This window comes from Piliocolobus tephrosceles, chromosome 13 (assembly GCF_002776525.5).
Source record: "Piliocolobus tephrosceles isolate RC106 chromosome 13, ASM277652v3, whole genome shotgun sequence".
In the NCBI taxonomy this organism is placed as follows: domain Eukaryota; kingdom Metazoa; phylum Chordata; class Mammalia; order Primates; family Cercopithecidae; genus Piliocolobus; species Piliocolobus tephrosceles.
This window is the reverse complement of record NC_045446.1, coordinates 110799150-110811195: the sequence shown is the minus strand read 5'-3', so window position 1 is coordinate 110811195 and position 12046 is coordinate 110799150. Positions and strand designations below refer to the sequence as shown.

Genomic DNA, 12046 nt, shown 5'->3' with positions numbered 1-12046 from the left:
AGAGAAGCTACAAGGAGCGACAATGAGAAGGACTCACTGCAGGATGTGTAGTTCCTCCAGCCAGTCACAGGGATCCCCTGAGTCTGGCAAGTGCTGGCGTAGTTCTGCAGCCAGCTGCAGGCAGTCTGCATCGCGCCCCCATCGATGCAAGAGTCAAACAGGCAGTTCTTGTAGAAGAAGGTGGGGTTAACTTTGCTGTGACACTTGGAGAAGCCAGCATTCTGGTTGGGGATCAGGCTGCACAGCTGCTGCACTTTGGAGAAACCTTCTACCTTGGCACAGGACGGACAGCGGTCCCCACAGCCCACCTGGCAGAAGGTGTCCCTCTTCACCCAGCTCTGCCCAAACTCATTGACGCTGGATGCAAGCAGACCTATGGGCATCTCCAGGTCGTCATCAGGGTTGCCGTTGTAGCGGCCGCACAGACCATAGGTGCTGTTCTGCATGCTCCGAGGGACTGTGATGGACAGGAAGGTCTTCCAGTCATATACAACCTTCAGGCCAAAATCAGTTTCCACCACCACGTGGAAGCCAAAGGAAAAGATATTTATCTTTCCTTGCCCCAGCTTCAGGGGCAGATAGAGCCGTTCACTGTTGACCTATAAGAGGAGAGATGAGGTGGAGAAACACAGTTGGCCCAGAGATTTCCCAGCTCTTCTCCTAACAATGAGTCTCTTGAAAGACAAGTCCCAGAGGGAAGTTGGAGCAGGTTGAATGTAGTCTTTGCATGTACTGTTGTTTATGTCAGTCAACTATTATTATTAGGATTTGAACAGATGCAAATGACTATCCTTGCTACACTAATATACCTATTTATTTCAGTGCCTTCTGTTTACATAGCATTATTTCCCCCAGGAGTTCAAATTGTTTTCTCCAAGGTAATGTAAAGGTAATAAGAATTCAATTAAAGTTTAGACTGAAATACCAAAACATAGAACTCTTGTGTTTCTATTTCTAGCTCTACCATGGAATTTATTTTAGGCAAGCCCCAGTGTATTAATTCCTTCGAGATTTCTTTTTTCTTTAAGGATGGCTTCACTTTGCTGTTCCCTCTGTCTGAAATGACACTCTCCACCCATCAACATCCCTCTCATCCTCCAGACCCTGCTCCAATGTTGCCTCTTCTGTAAGGCAAGATTTTCTGAGCCCGTGGTCAGAATTAATCACTCCCTTGTCTGGGAAACCAGGGCAGGTTATTTATACTTCTCTTGTATTCCTCTCCACCGCTGGCCAGGATCAAGCCTGCATACACTGTATTGCAGCACACATCACAATCTGCCTTATGTTATGACTGGTGTACGCTCTTCCATCTCACCTACAAGATTATGGGCAACTTGAGGGCAGGAACCACATTTTATTGATCTTTATGCCCACCTTCTCCTCATTACCCCCCAGGCACCCAGCACAATGTCTCCCACGGAGGGGGCATTTGACATACGTTTCCTCCCATATATTTTTAAATTCAGACAAGAGGGAAATCCCTTAACAGTAAACTCCAGGAATGCACTGCCCTTGAACTATTTTGATTCAGAGGAGCCAAATCCTATAGCCTGTGGCCGGTTAGTGCATGATGGAAGATAGACAGCCAGGTTGCTCACTGCAGCAAGGGCTCGCAGGGGAGGTGGCATGCCTTGTGGGAGAAGCAGCTGTTTTAAGATTGCTCTCTGACCAGAAATCCCTTCCCCCAACCTCCTTCCTCTCTCTCTTGGCTGACACCACTTTCCACGCCTTCTCCTGCCTTGGTTCAGACTCTCATCACCTTTCACCTTGACTGTAGCATACTCTCCTAACTTGTCTCCCTGGCCCCAGGATTGCCCCTCCATTTGGTCACTACCGCCACGCCAGTAATCTTAATGCAATTGAAAGCAGTTAATCCAATACTGAAAGCCCTCTCCAGGGCTTGGGTAAAGTGTCTGATATTCTTAGCACTTCTCCAGGAACTGGCCCTGCCTCTCAGATCCACCCCATTGGCTTCCTGCACACCAGCAACACCCAACAGTTTGCAGTTCCCTAAATGAACCAAGCTGTGCCATTCCACCCTGCCATTTCCCGTGCTGTGAGTGTGATGGATGCTTTCCGTGCTCCACCCAGGACCCCCAATCCCAGGCCCTGCAACTATGGGCTAACGATAACTCACAGCTGGCCTTGGCCCCATGGGAACCACGTTGCCCAGAAGATTCTGATCCCCTAATCCAAGGGTAGCCCTTGGCCAATGACTGGCTGACACTGGGAGTCGAGCACCAGGGCTCCCAGTAGCCCAGGCTAAAGCTGTTCTGCAGCTTGGACCACAGCCCTGCTGAGCTCTCTTGACCCGGTGCTATCCTCACTTTCCCAAGATTTCCCACCTCAGACTTTGCTTCTCGGGAACCTGACCTAAGACAACAGGGATGCCCTTGACCCCACCTTTTTCCTGGGGCAATGCTCACCCTTCAAAACTCAACTGTTTCCTTCTGTGAGTATTCGTTGAGGCAGAATTCATTCATTCATCCAGTAGACATTGATTTGGCACCACTGAGTGCCAGGCACTGCGCTAAAGGCTGGGATAAAAAACATATGGCCTTTCCCTAGGAGCTCATAGGCATGTGGCAGAGGGAAGTACACAGACAGATAACAATACCATGTGATAAAAGCAATGATAGAGGTAAACAGATGCACAGGCACCAGCCTCAGCCTGGGCACAAAATCAGGGCTGCCTGCAGAAGACAATGCCCACACCCGGTCTCAAAGGAGGAGGAGGAGTTGGCCCATCAAGGAGGGGTGGGAGTGAAGACAAGGGAATTTGAAGTAAAGGGCTCAGTTCCAGCAAAGGCCCAGGTAGATAAGGGAAAAATATCCTGATAAATATGAATAATTACAGCAATTTAGTGCTGCTGGGGCATAGCGTGTGGCCTTGGGAGTGGTGGGAGATGAAAATGGACAGGTGGGGAGGGCCTGGATCATGAAGGGCCTTGTATCCAGTACACACATGGTAAAGCGGCCTATGAGATAAAGCCTGCAAAACACCCATTTGTTTTGTAAAACAAAAGCATCAGCAATCTTAATAAGAGAATTTAAGTAGGAAGATGAGGCCAGAATTTGGATTGCAGAAACAAATAGCAAATAAAGTAACAAACAGGAGATTCAGAAGCAGAGATGATGCTCTTAAGAGTCTGACCAGAAATGGAAGGAGAGAGATTGGATTGAAGCTAGTGGGGAACTGGGAGCAAGGCTTGTTTGAGAATGAGCATGTTTATGGGTTGAAGAGAAGGACACTGTAGAAAGACACAGAAGGGAGAGGAGACAACAGAGGGCCAAGATCCCAGGGAAGGCAACAAAGAAATGGCAGAGGGGGAAAGCAGCCATGGGAGGAGAAGAGATGCCTCATTCTCGGCACTTGGAAGGGAGGAGGTGGAGAGGATGCAGTGATAGTCATTTAAGGGACAAGGTGCACGGAGGGTGAGAGGAGGAGCGAGGCCATGGAGACTCTGATCTATCCCGAAAGTTCACAGAGAATAAAGTAAAAGTCTTGCACTCAGAGGCCAGTTGGTGCCAGCTGGCTTTTCTTCCTAAGTTACCTTGCATTCTATATTTCTAGCTACCTGATGTCACACAGGAGGCAATGCCTTGGGGAGGCGATATAATTGGATGAAGCTAAAAGGCTTGGAAATTCTGCCATTGCCAAGGAGAGCTTTGAGAAAGGAACACCCTCGACTCAGACAGGTTCGGCTTCTCTGTGTCTCAGAAACCCCACGCATGCCGCCTCCACCCTGGCACCACTGCCCTGCCTCTCTCTCTGTGAGTGAGAAATGGAAGAAAAGAGGGAGCTCAGAGGCAGGAGGTCAGAGGAAAAGGGAGAGGCTAGAATGGCAACAGGCTTGATGGATGGAGGAGGAAGTCGCAGAGGATGATGAGAAGGTGTGGGAGGAGTCGGGGGAAGTGTATTTCAAATATTTAAGTATTGGAAATAAGACCACATATTAGAGTTTTTGGAGACAGTTTTCCTTTAAACAACAGACCTTGACCTAGTTCTCCAGCAAGGTCTCCTGCAGCAAAGTCTCCTTGCATCCCTCACTTTGCTACCCACCCCAAGTCTTCACCAATATTTCCTTTTGGTGGACACCTTCACCTCCTTCTTGGTCTGGCAAGTGTAATCCTCCAGTGATCAACTCTGGGTCTCCTCTTCCAGGAAGCCCTCCCTGAGGTCCTTGCAGCTGATTTAGGCAGCCCCTCCTCTGTGCTCTCACACCCTCCATGAGCAACATTTTTGCAGTTCTTCACGTTACACAGACATTAATTGCTAACATGTCTGTCTCTAGCACTAGACTCTTTTAGGACAGAGGCCATATTTGATTCATTTTTCTACCCCCAGGACTTGGTAGAGAATAAGCATCAATAGAAGCTCATGACACTAAATCAAGCCAGAGTGATGCTCAAAACCCCACTCTTCTGGCAATAAATGATAAAGACACAGGCTGTGAGGACCCTGAAAACCTCCCCATTGGCCTGAATCATGTCAGACTTGGCAGTGATGAAGCCTGGGGGTAGGGGCAGGAGTGAGGCAGTCTCTGTTGAGTTCTGGCTGTGGATGGCTGAGATGGGCTATGGTGGTGCCCCCAGGAGTGGCTCACCTTCTGCAGCTCAACCCCCTACCCTGTCTGGTCTACAGATAGCACATTTATTTCTAGCTTCTCTTGGCTTAGTGGATTTTCCCATGTCCTGTGGTGCTGCTGAATGCAGGGAAAGGTCAGAGTCATAGAAGAACCCTGTGTCCCAAGGAAGCACTTTTTTATCACCCTCCATTTCTGAGGGCCCCAGCAGTGACCTGCACTCTAGGCTGTGTTTCATCCAGCACTTCATTTCACACTGTCATCCTAACGGCCATTATTCTTCAGGCTCAGGGAGAGATGGTGACTAGTAAAAACATCATGGGAAAACAAATGCAAATCATTGAATAAGCAGATTCTGCAATGCATTTTAATGATCCGAAGTAACTGTTAAATCTATCCCCCGCACCTCGAAAGCAAAGAACTCTCGATGCACCCTGAACTTGGTCTTCTTGTCAAGGGTTTGAAAGCTGTATACTCTGTTTCCAACTTGAGCACTTAGGACATCTCAGTGACTGAGAAAGAAGTGCCCTAGCAAGAAGTCCCCCCACCTCTTTAATCCATTTCTCCCTGATACTCATTGTCTCCAATGACCCCCTGTTGTGGGTTACACTGTGTCCCCCCAAAACAAACGTTGAGACCTTAGCCCCCGGGACCTGTGAATGGACTGACTTGGAAATAGGGGCTTTGTCGATGTGATCAAGTTAAGATGAGGTCACCCTGGATTAGGTGGGGTTAACTCCAGTGAATGGTGTTCTTAAAAGGAGAAGGAGATTTGGACACAGAGAAAACAGGAGATGCGGAGGGAAGGAGGCCATGTAAAGACAGAGGCAGAGACTGGAGTTGGTGCTGCCACAAGGTAAGGAACACTGAGGACTGCCCACAGCCACCAGAAGCTACGAGAGAGGTAGGGAGTGGTGCTTCCCCAGGACCTCCTGGCGAATGTGAACCTACCACCACCTTGACTTTGGACTTACAGCCTCCAGAACTGGGAAAGAATGAGTTGCTGTTGTTTTAGGCCATCCAGTCTGTGGTATTTCATAATGGCAGACCTTAATAAACTAATTCACACCCCCGTCTCCAGCACTCTGTGAGGAAGAAGTCCGCTGTGTGGTTCTCCGGGCTTGGGACTTTAGCAATAAGTGCATCTTGTGAGACTGGGGCAGAGCACATGCCTGGAAGGAGAGCTAACCCACTGGGGGCTTAACTCTACAGTAGAGGGAAAGGGAAGGAAATGCCTAGAGACAGTGGGAAGTCATTTATTGTGAAGGAGAGGGAAGGGCAGCATGAAAGAAGAGTAGGTGCTCACGAGGACCCCACAGTATACCTGAAAAGAACTGGGAGGATGTCTGAAGCCAGCATGCGTAGCCTCAGATGTCGAGGTACCTAAATGCAGAGTGTGTAACACAAGGCAGAAAACACAATTCATCTTAAACTAGATGAGACAGGACCCATGAACAGATTACATTTTAAAAGAAAAGAAAAACCTGAAAGGCAGAAAGGCCGAAGAGCAGCGAATATCAAAGAGACAAGTAACTGCATGAAAACACCTAAATCTAAGGGTGGAAAGACAGCACAAAAGGAAACAAAGAGAAAAGGACAAATACGACGCAAGCAACGTGGGCAAAACAACCGATATATTTGTTTTAACGTAAGATGAAAATGGATAGAGGGAAGTTGTCGTAATGGGTAGCTTTGACTATCCAAACATCTAGAAATCTTATGTGGCTGAAAGCCAAGACTCTGACACAGTCCTAACTTGCCTCAGTGGCAATGTAATCTCTCAGATTGTTGAAGCAGTAACTAGCACTGTGACAAAATGAAGGGAACCCTGGAAGAAAGCAGTTATTGTGTCATTTCATTCATTCATTTTTTGGGGGGTCGGGGGAACAGAGGCTCACTCTGTCGCCCAGGCTGGAGTGCAATAGTGTAATCTCGCCTCACTGCAATCTCCGCCTCCCGGGTTCAAGCAATTCTCTGCCTCAGCCTCCTGAGTAGCTGGGATTACAGGTGCACACCACCATACCTAGCTAATTTTTGTATTTTTAATAGAGACGGGCTTTCACCATCTTGGCCAGGCTGGTCTTGAACTCTTGACCTTCTGATCCACCTGTCTTGGCTTCCCAAAGTGCTGGGATTACAGACATGAGCCACCGTGCCCAGCCTCATTCATTCATTTGACCAGTGTTTCGAGTGTCACTAGGTGCAGGGGGCTGCCCATTCATTCAACATAAAGATGAATTAGGTATGGTTCCTGCCCTTATGAAGCCCATGATTTGAAGTGAGAGAGCTTTAGACATGAAGATCACGAAAAATACAGCCTGATGAATGCAATAATGGCTACTGGAATAAACTGTTAGGATGAGCAGAAAGGAAAACAACTGGGATTTAGGTTTGTGGTGTGCAAGCAAGGGAAGAGGATGATACAGTGAAATTGCTCCCTTAGATGCTAAAAAGGAAGATTTTCAATAAACTTGAAAGGCTTGGGAACCTCTCTTTGTCAGAGAAGGAAGTTGAAGAAATCCCGAGGCAGAAAAAGAAGTCAGTATAGTTGCCCAGGGAACTCTTTAGTTAGGTTTAGATAGTTTAGTTCAGTATAGCTCAGAATTTCTAAGACAATGTATACAAGATGAAAAGGAGTCCCTTTAGAGATGGAAAAATTATGACACAGATCTGTGATAATAATGTCAAGAAGGCAAACACCCTAAATCAGCTCTCTGAAATGCTAAAGCAGAGGCTGTTGGCTTGCTTCTTAGCATGTCAAGTCACGTGCAGAGCAGGACCCTGGAGAAAGAATGGCTGGGCCTGTAGCTGGGGCTGATGTCTGCAGGCCAGATAAGGAGTGCGTAGAGCTCCTCAGCCCCACTGCCCCTGTCTTCGTAGTCAAGGAAGTACTCTTTGGGTGAAAAGGGTGGGAAGCTTAGAAAGAGGGAGTTGAAGCCTAAGTGAGTAAAGGGATTGTAGGAGAGCCACGAGTCCTCCAAATGTGTGAACTTACAGATCCTGTGGGTGCCAAACGGGAGACCAGGAGAGACGGGAGACCAGGGAGGCCAGAACAGGCGAATATCACCCTGATCTCAAAAAAGGGAAGTGGGTGGACGAGGACAATAGCATCAGTTAGGGAGGCCTAGTCTGTACAAGGTAGGCATTTCTTTTACAGGTGGAGTGACCAAGCTAGGAGGTTAAGTGACTGCCTGAAGTCACACAGCAGCCACCAAGCAGGGATGCTAACCCCAGTCTGTGCTCTCTCCAACATAATCCGCTGCCACATGAAAGGCCCACTTCCAGAGCTGGCTCTGCCTCCTAACTTGGTGTATGTGACTTGGGCAAATCATTTTTTTCTCTGAGCCTCTGTTTCCTTCTCTGTAAGATGAAGTGACCGAAAATCTCTAGGGCCTCTCTCTGCTTTAATATACTATGATTTTCTTTGGATTCCGGACCTGCCTGATTCAACTGCAGCCTGGCTTGCTGACCCCATCCTGATGTCTCCACGACTCCCTCTTGAGGGGGCCCCGTGACTACTCACCAGCACAGTGTGCTTGTAGGCTCGGTGGATCACGATACTGTAGCCAAACACAGTCACGTCCACCTGCTTAACCCACAAGGCCAGTGACGGGTCCCGGTCCTCATTCTTGGCTGTGACAACAAACTTGGGGAAAGAGTCTGAGCTCGGCCTGCTTCCTGTGGTGCACAGGATGAGCGGGCAGCTGGTCTGGAAGTCAAAGGGGAAGCCATCAAAGGTGAGGTAGTGGCCATAGCCTGAGACGATGCAGGAGGCGTCGGTACGGGCTTGGCAGTAGTACAGGCCGCCCTCCTCCATGCAGTACTCATCATCCTTGCAGGGCACGGTCTCACAGTGGACACTGTTGTCTGTGCCATTGCAATAGCAGAAGATCTGGCAGTCCAGGTCCATCCAGAAGGTCTCATTGGTGGCAAGTTGGTGCCCCTCAAAGTTGCAGCCACATTCACTCCGCGTGACACACTGGCTGCCCAGTAGAGCATAGCCCTCATCACACTGACATCCCTCAGAGCAACTATCCACGCAGATGGGGCCCAGGGCAAGGGTCTCACAGGTCTCTGTACATGTTATACACTCCTCAAAGTGGCTGTTCTCTGGGCACTGCAGCGCTGCAGGTAGTCAAGAAGACGGGTTTGAGAAAAGGACAAAAGTCAAAGACAGAAGTGTGTGTGCATGCGTGTGTGTGTGAGTGCATGTGTGTGTGTGCATGCATGTGTGTGAGTGCATGTGTGTGTGCATGCATGCATTTGTGCATGCATGTGTGTTAGTGTGTGTGCATGTGTGTATGAGTGCATGCACATGTGATTGCATGTGTGTGCGTGAGTGCATTGTGTGTGCATGGATGTGTGAGAGTGCATGCGTGTGTGCACACATCTGTGCATGCATGTGAGTGTGCATGTGCACGTGTGTGTGCGAGTGTGCATGTGTGTGACTGCATGTGTGTGCCTCTGTATCTGTGTGTGTGGTCTTACGTGCACAGTACAGTAAACTGTACTCATCCTCATTTGGGAGATCCAAGTTCCAGTGGCACCCCTTCATTCACACACTCTGCTAGGGCACCTAGCAGATTTTGAGTCTGAGACCCAGAATTGAGCATCTGCTACATGCCAGACACTGTCCTAGGCACTTTTGGGTACCTTATCTCAACAACCTGGAAAGTAAGGGAAATCTTATTACTCTTATCTTACAGGTGAGGAAACTGAAGTTTGATGATTTAACTTAATCTAACTAGTAAGTGCCAGAGTGAGATTTAATCTGGGTCCAATGACTCAGACTCTGGAGAGGGATTATTGTGTGTTTTGGGACCACAGAGACCTGTGGATGCTGCTAACTTAACTCTGGGATGTTATTTCATGCCTTCAGGGCTTCTGTTTCCTCTTTCATTAAGTATGAACCGCATTCAGCTAGCACGGTTGTTTTGAGGGTTAATAATCTAATCTATCAAGAGGGTCTCCATCAATGGTATGCCCTTTCTCCTCTTTGCACCTCCTTCTGTTACACAGACAGGCTATATGTAGGTATTTTTACTCTGCAGATTGGCTTGTAGTCTCTCCTTTTGTCTTTCATTTCTCTGTTCTTGGTGCCCTCTGGTCTCGTCCACTTTCTCATCATTCTCTGCAAAGGAGGTCATCACTCTGCAGCCCCTTTGTTCATGCGCTTTCACCTTCCTGGACAGCCCCCCACCCACAAAGCTAAATCCCACCCATTCTTCAAGTCTCACTTCAAATTGCCCATCTTCCCAGAAGCCTTCCTTGAAAGATAAGTCTCTTGGTCAAAAAGCACAGCACACAACTGTAATCCCAGCACTTTAGGAGGCTGAGGCAGGCGGATCACCTGAGGTCAGGAGTTCAAGACAGCCTGGCCAACATGGTGAAGCCCGGTCTCTACTAACAATACCAAAAAAATTAGCCAGGCGTGGTGACACATGCCTGTAATCCAAGCTACTCGGGAGGCTGAGGCACTAGAATTGCTTGAACCTGGGAGGTGGAGGTTGCAGGGAGCAGAGATTGCGCCACTGTACTCCAGCCTGGGTGACAGAGCGAGACTCCGTCTGAAAAAAAAAAAAAAAAAAGGGCACATAAAATGATAACAGCACGGGATACTCACTGTGTCGTGGGCGTACTTCCCATCTCTCACTATTACTTTAATGGGTCACAATTTACCAGGGGCAGGGACAGAACTCAGGAGCACAGGAGAAGCCTCCTACAAGTTTGTGCAATCTAAAGATCGGCGGAGGTCCCCATCATCCTCTGGGAAAATAAGATCTCACCTTTAAAACTTTCTTTGGCTCATATACATACCGTCACTCCTTAATACTGTTTTACAATCCAAGGACACAGAGAACATTACAGAGAAATAAATTGCATGGCAATAATAGCTCTGCCCACAAGTACCGATACAACAGTTCTGCACTGTGGGCTGAAAGTCAATCATTTTTTCCTCTGGGCTAGAGGACTATCTCCACTCCCATTGACTACAATACCATACGGCTTCAGAGTTGAAGGCTAGTTCAGCACTGATTATATATATCTGTATAGAGGGATTTTCACATTTGTCTCTAAATTATGAATGTTCTAACACTGACTGCAGATTTATGGTGATAGCAAATAACATGACTTATTTAAATGGCTCCCACTTTATGACTTATTGTGTTGTCTGAATTTGTCTGAAAGTCTGGAACATACAGACGTCGAGTAATAAAACTTCCCCTAGGCCCTGGAATGCCTCTGTGAAATTATTTAATTGGGCAGCCTGGCTCTGCCAACAGGAGGGCCAGTTAAAAATATCTGAACACAGAGGCAGCAGTTGTCTGTCTCTAGGTTCAAAGAAGATTGTGTTCCTGATCCACAGCTGTCGTCCAGTTCGATCCCCACTCTGCAAGACCCCAACCAGATTAATCCCTTAGTACTTGGAGGCCTGATGAATCAAGTGGGCACTATCCAGTCCTTCTCACCAGATCCATGTACACAAGATCTAGATGAGATATCCTGGGGGACATCTCAAGTAGGAGCCCTGGCCCTCAGCCCAAGAAAGCCATGTTCCATGTGACTGCTTCTGCCCACATCTTCCCTAAAAAAGATACTGATAAGAACTTCCTCCAGGTTTGCTGGCCCAGATGAGGGATAGTGAGAAGCTCTTCTCAGTAGCTGTCACACGCAGGGAAACAGGGAATATCACCATCACACCCTGCTAACTTGGCACACACGACGTCACCAAACTGTGCTCCGTGCAGCACAAAAACAACTCAGAAACATCCCCTGCCGGGTAGGAGTTAGCAGTCTGAAAGGACCGCACTGAAATGGCCTGGCAACAGAACAGATTTGGTATGGGGGAGACTCGGCAATCCTGTAGCATGAATGAAATACAACTGGGAGGCTCAGTGTGGGAGCAGAAACAGAGATCGTGTTGGATAAGCTGGAGATAGGATAAAAGAGGATATAGGGAGGTGGATGAAAAAGCTTTGGAAAAGTAGATAAGGCCCCACAGGATGTGGTGGCCAACAGGAACCGTGGAGGCTCTCATGGCATCTGCTATTAGGTCCCTCCCTGGGGCTCACCAGGGATACAACTGCCCTTCTCTGAGATGACAACCACTAAGCTCTCCACACACTCCTTGGATTTCCCAAGGTCAGGAATCATAGAGTTAAAAAGATGTGTGTGTGTGTGTTATGTGTGTGGTGTGTGGTGTGTGTTGGTTTTCAGCTCTGTCTGTTGAAAGGACCTAGAGGCAAAGCAAAGACACCCCAAGAGCAACGGGGACACCTCCCTTACATCTTGGTTTCTAACAACATTCCCCACTCAGCAGGGCTTCCTGGAGTCATGCAGATTCCAGCATGGGGCAGGGAAGATTAAAAGATGAGCGTGAAGCACCTTGTTATGCCAAAAGGAAGAAAGTGCTCAAAAAAAAAAAAAAAAAAAAAAAAAAAAAAAAAAAAAAAAAAACA

The 12046-nt window shown here is 47.9% G+C and overlaps 1 protein-coding gene across 1 annotated transcript in view; it reads right to left on the bottom strand.

Moving 5' to 3' along the window:
• The window catches only part of TECTA (tectorin alpha), a 92117-nt gene that overhangs the window by 40495 nt on the left and 39576 nt on the right, over positions 1–12046 (bottom strand). Inside the window, exons 11-12 of the mRNA XM_023208479.2 lie at positions 8110–8711; positions 38–599 (exon numbers count right to left, since the gene is read on the bottom strand). Of these exons, the coding sequence (XP_023064247.2) occupies positions 38–599; positions 8110–8711 (1164 nt within the window). The remainder of the gene's footprint in view (positions 1–37; positions 600–8109; positions 8712–12046) is intronic.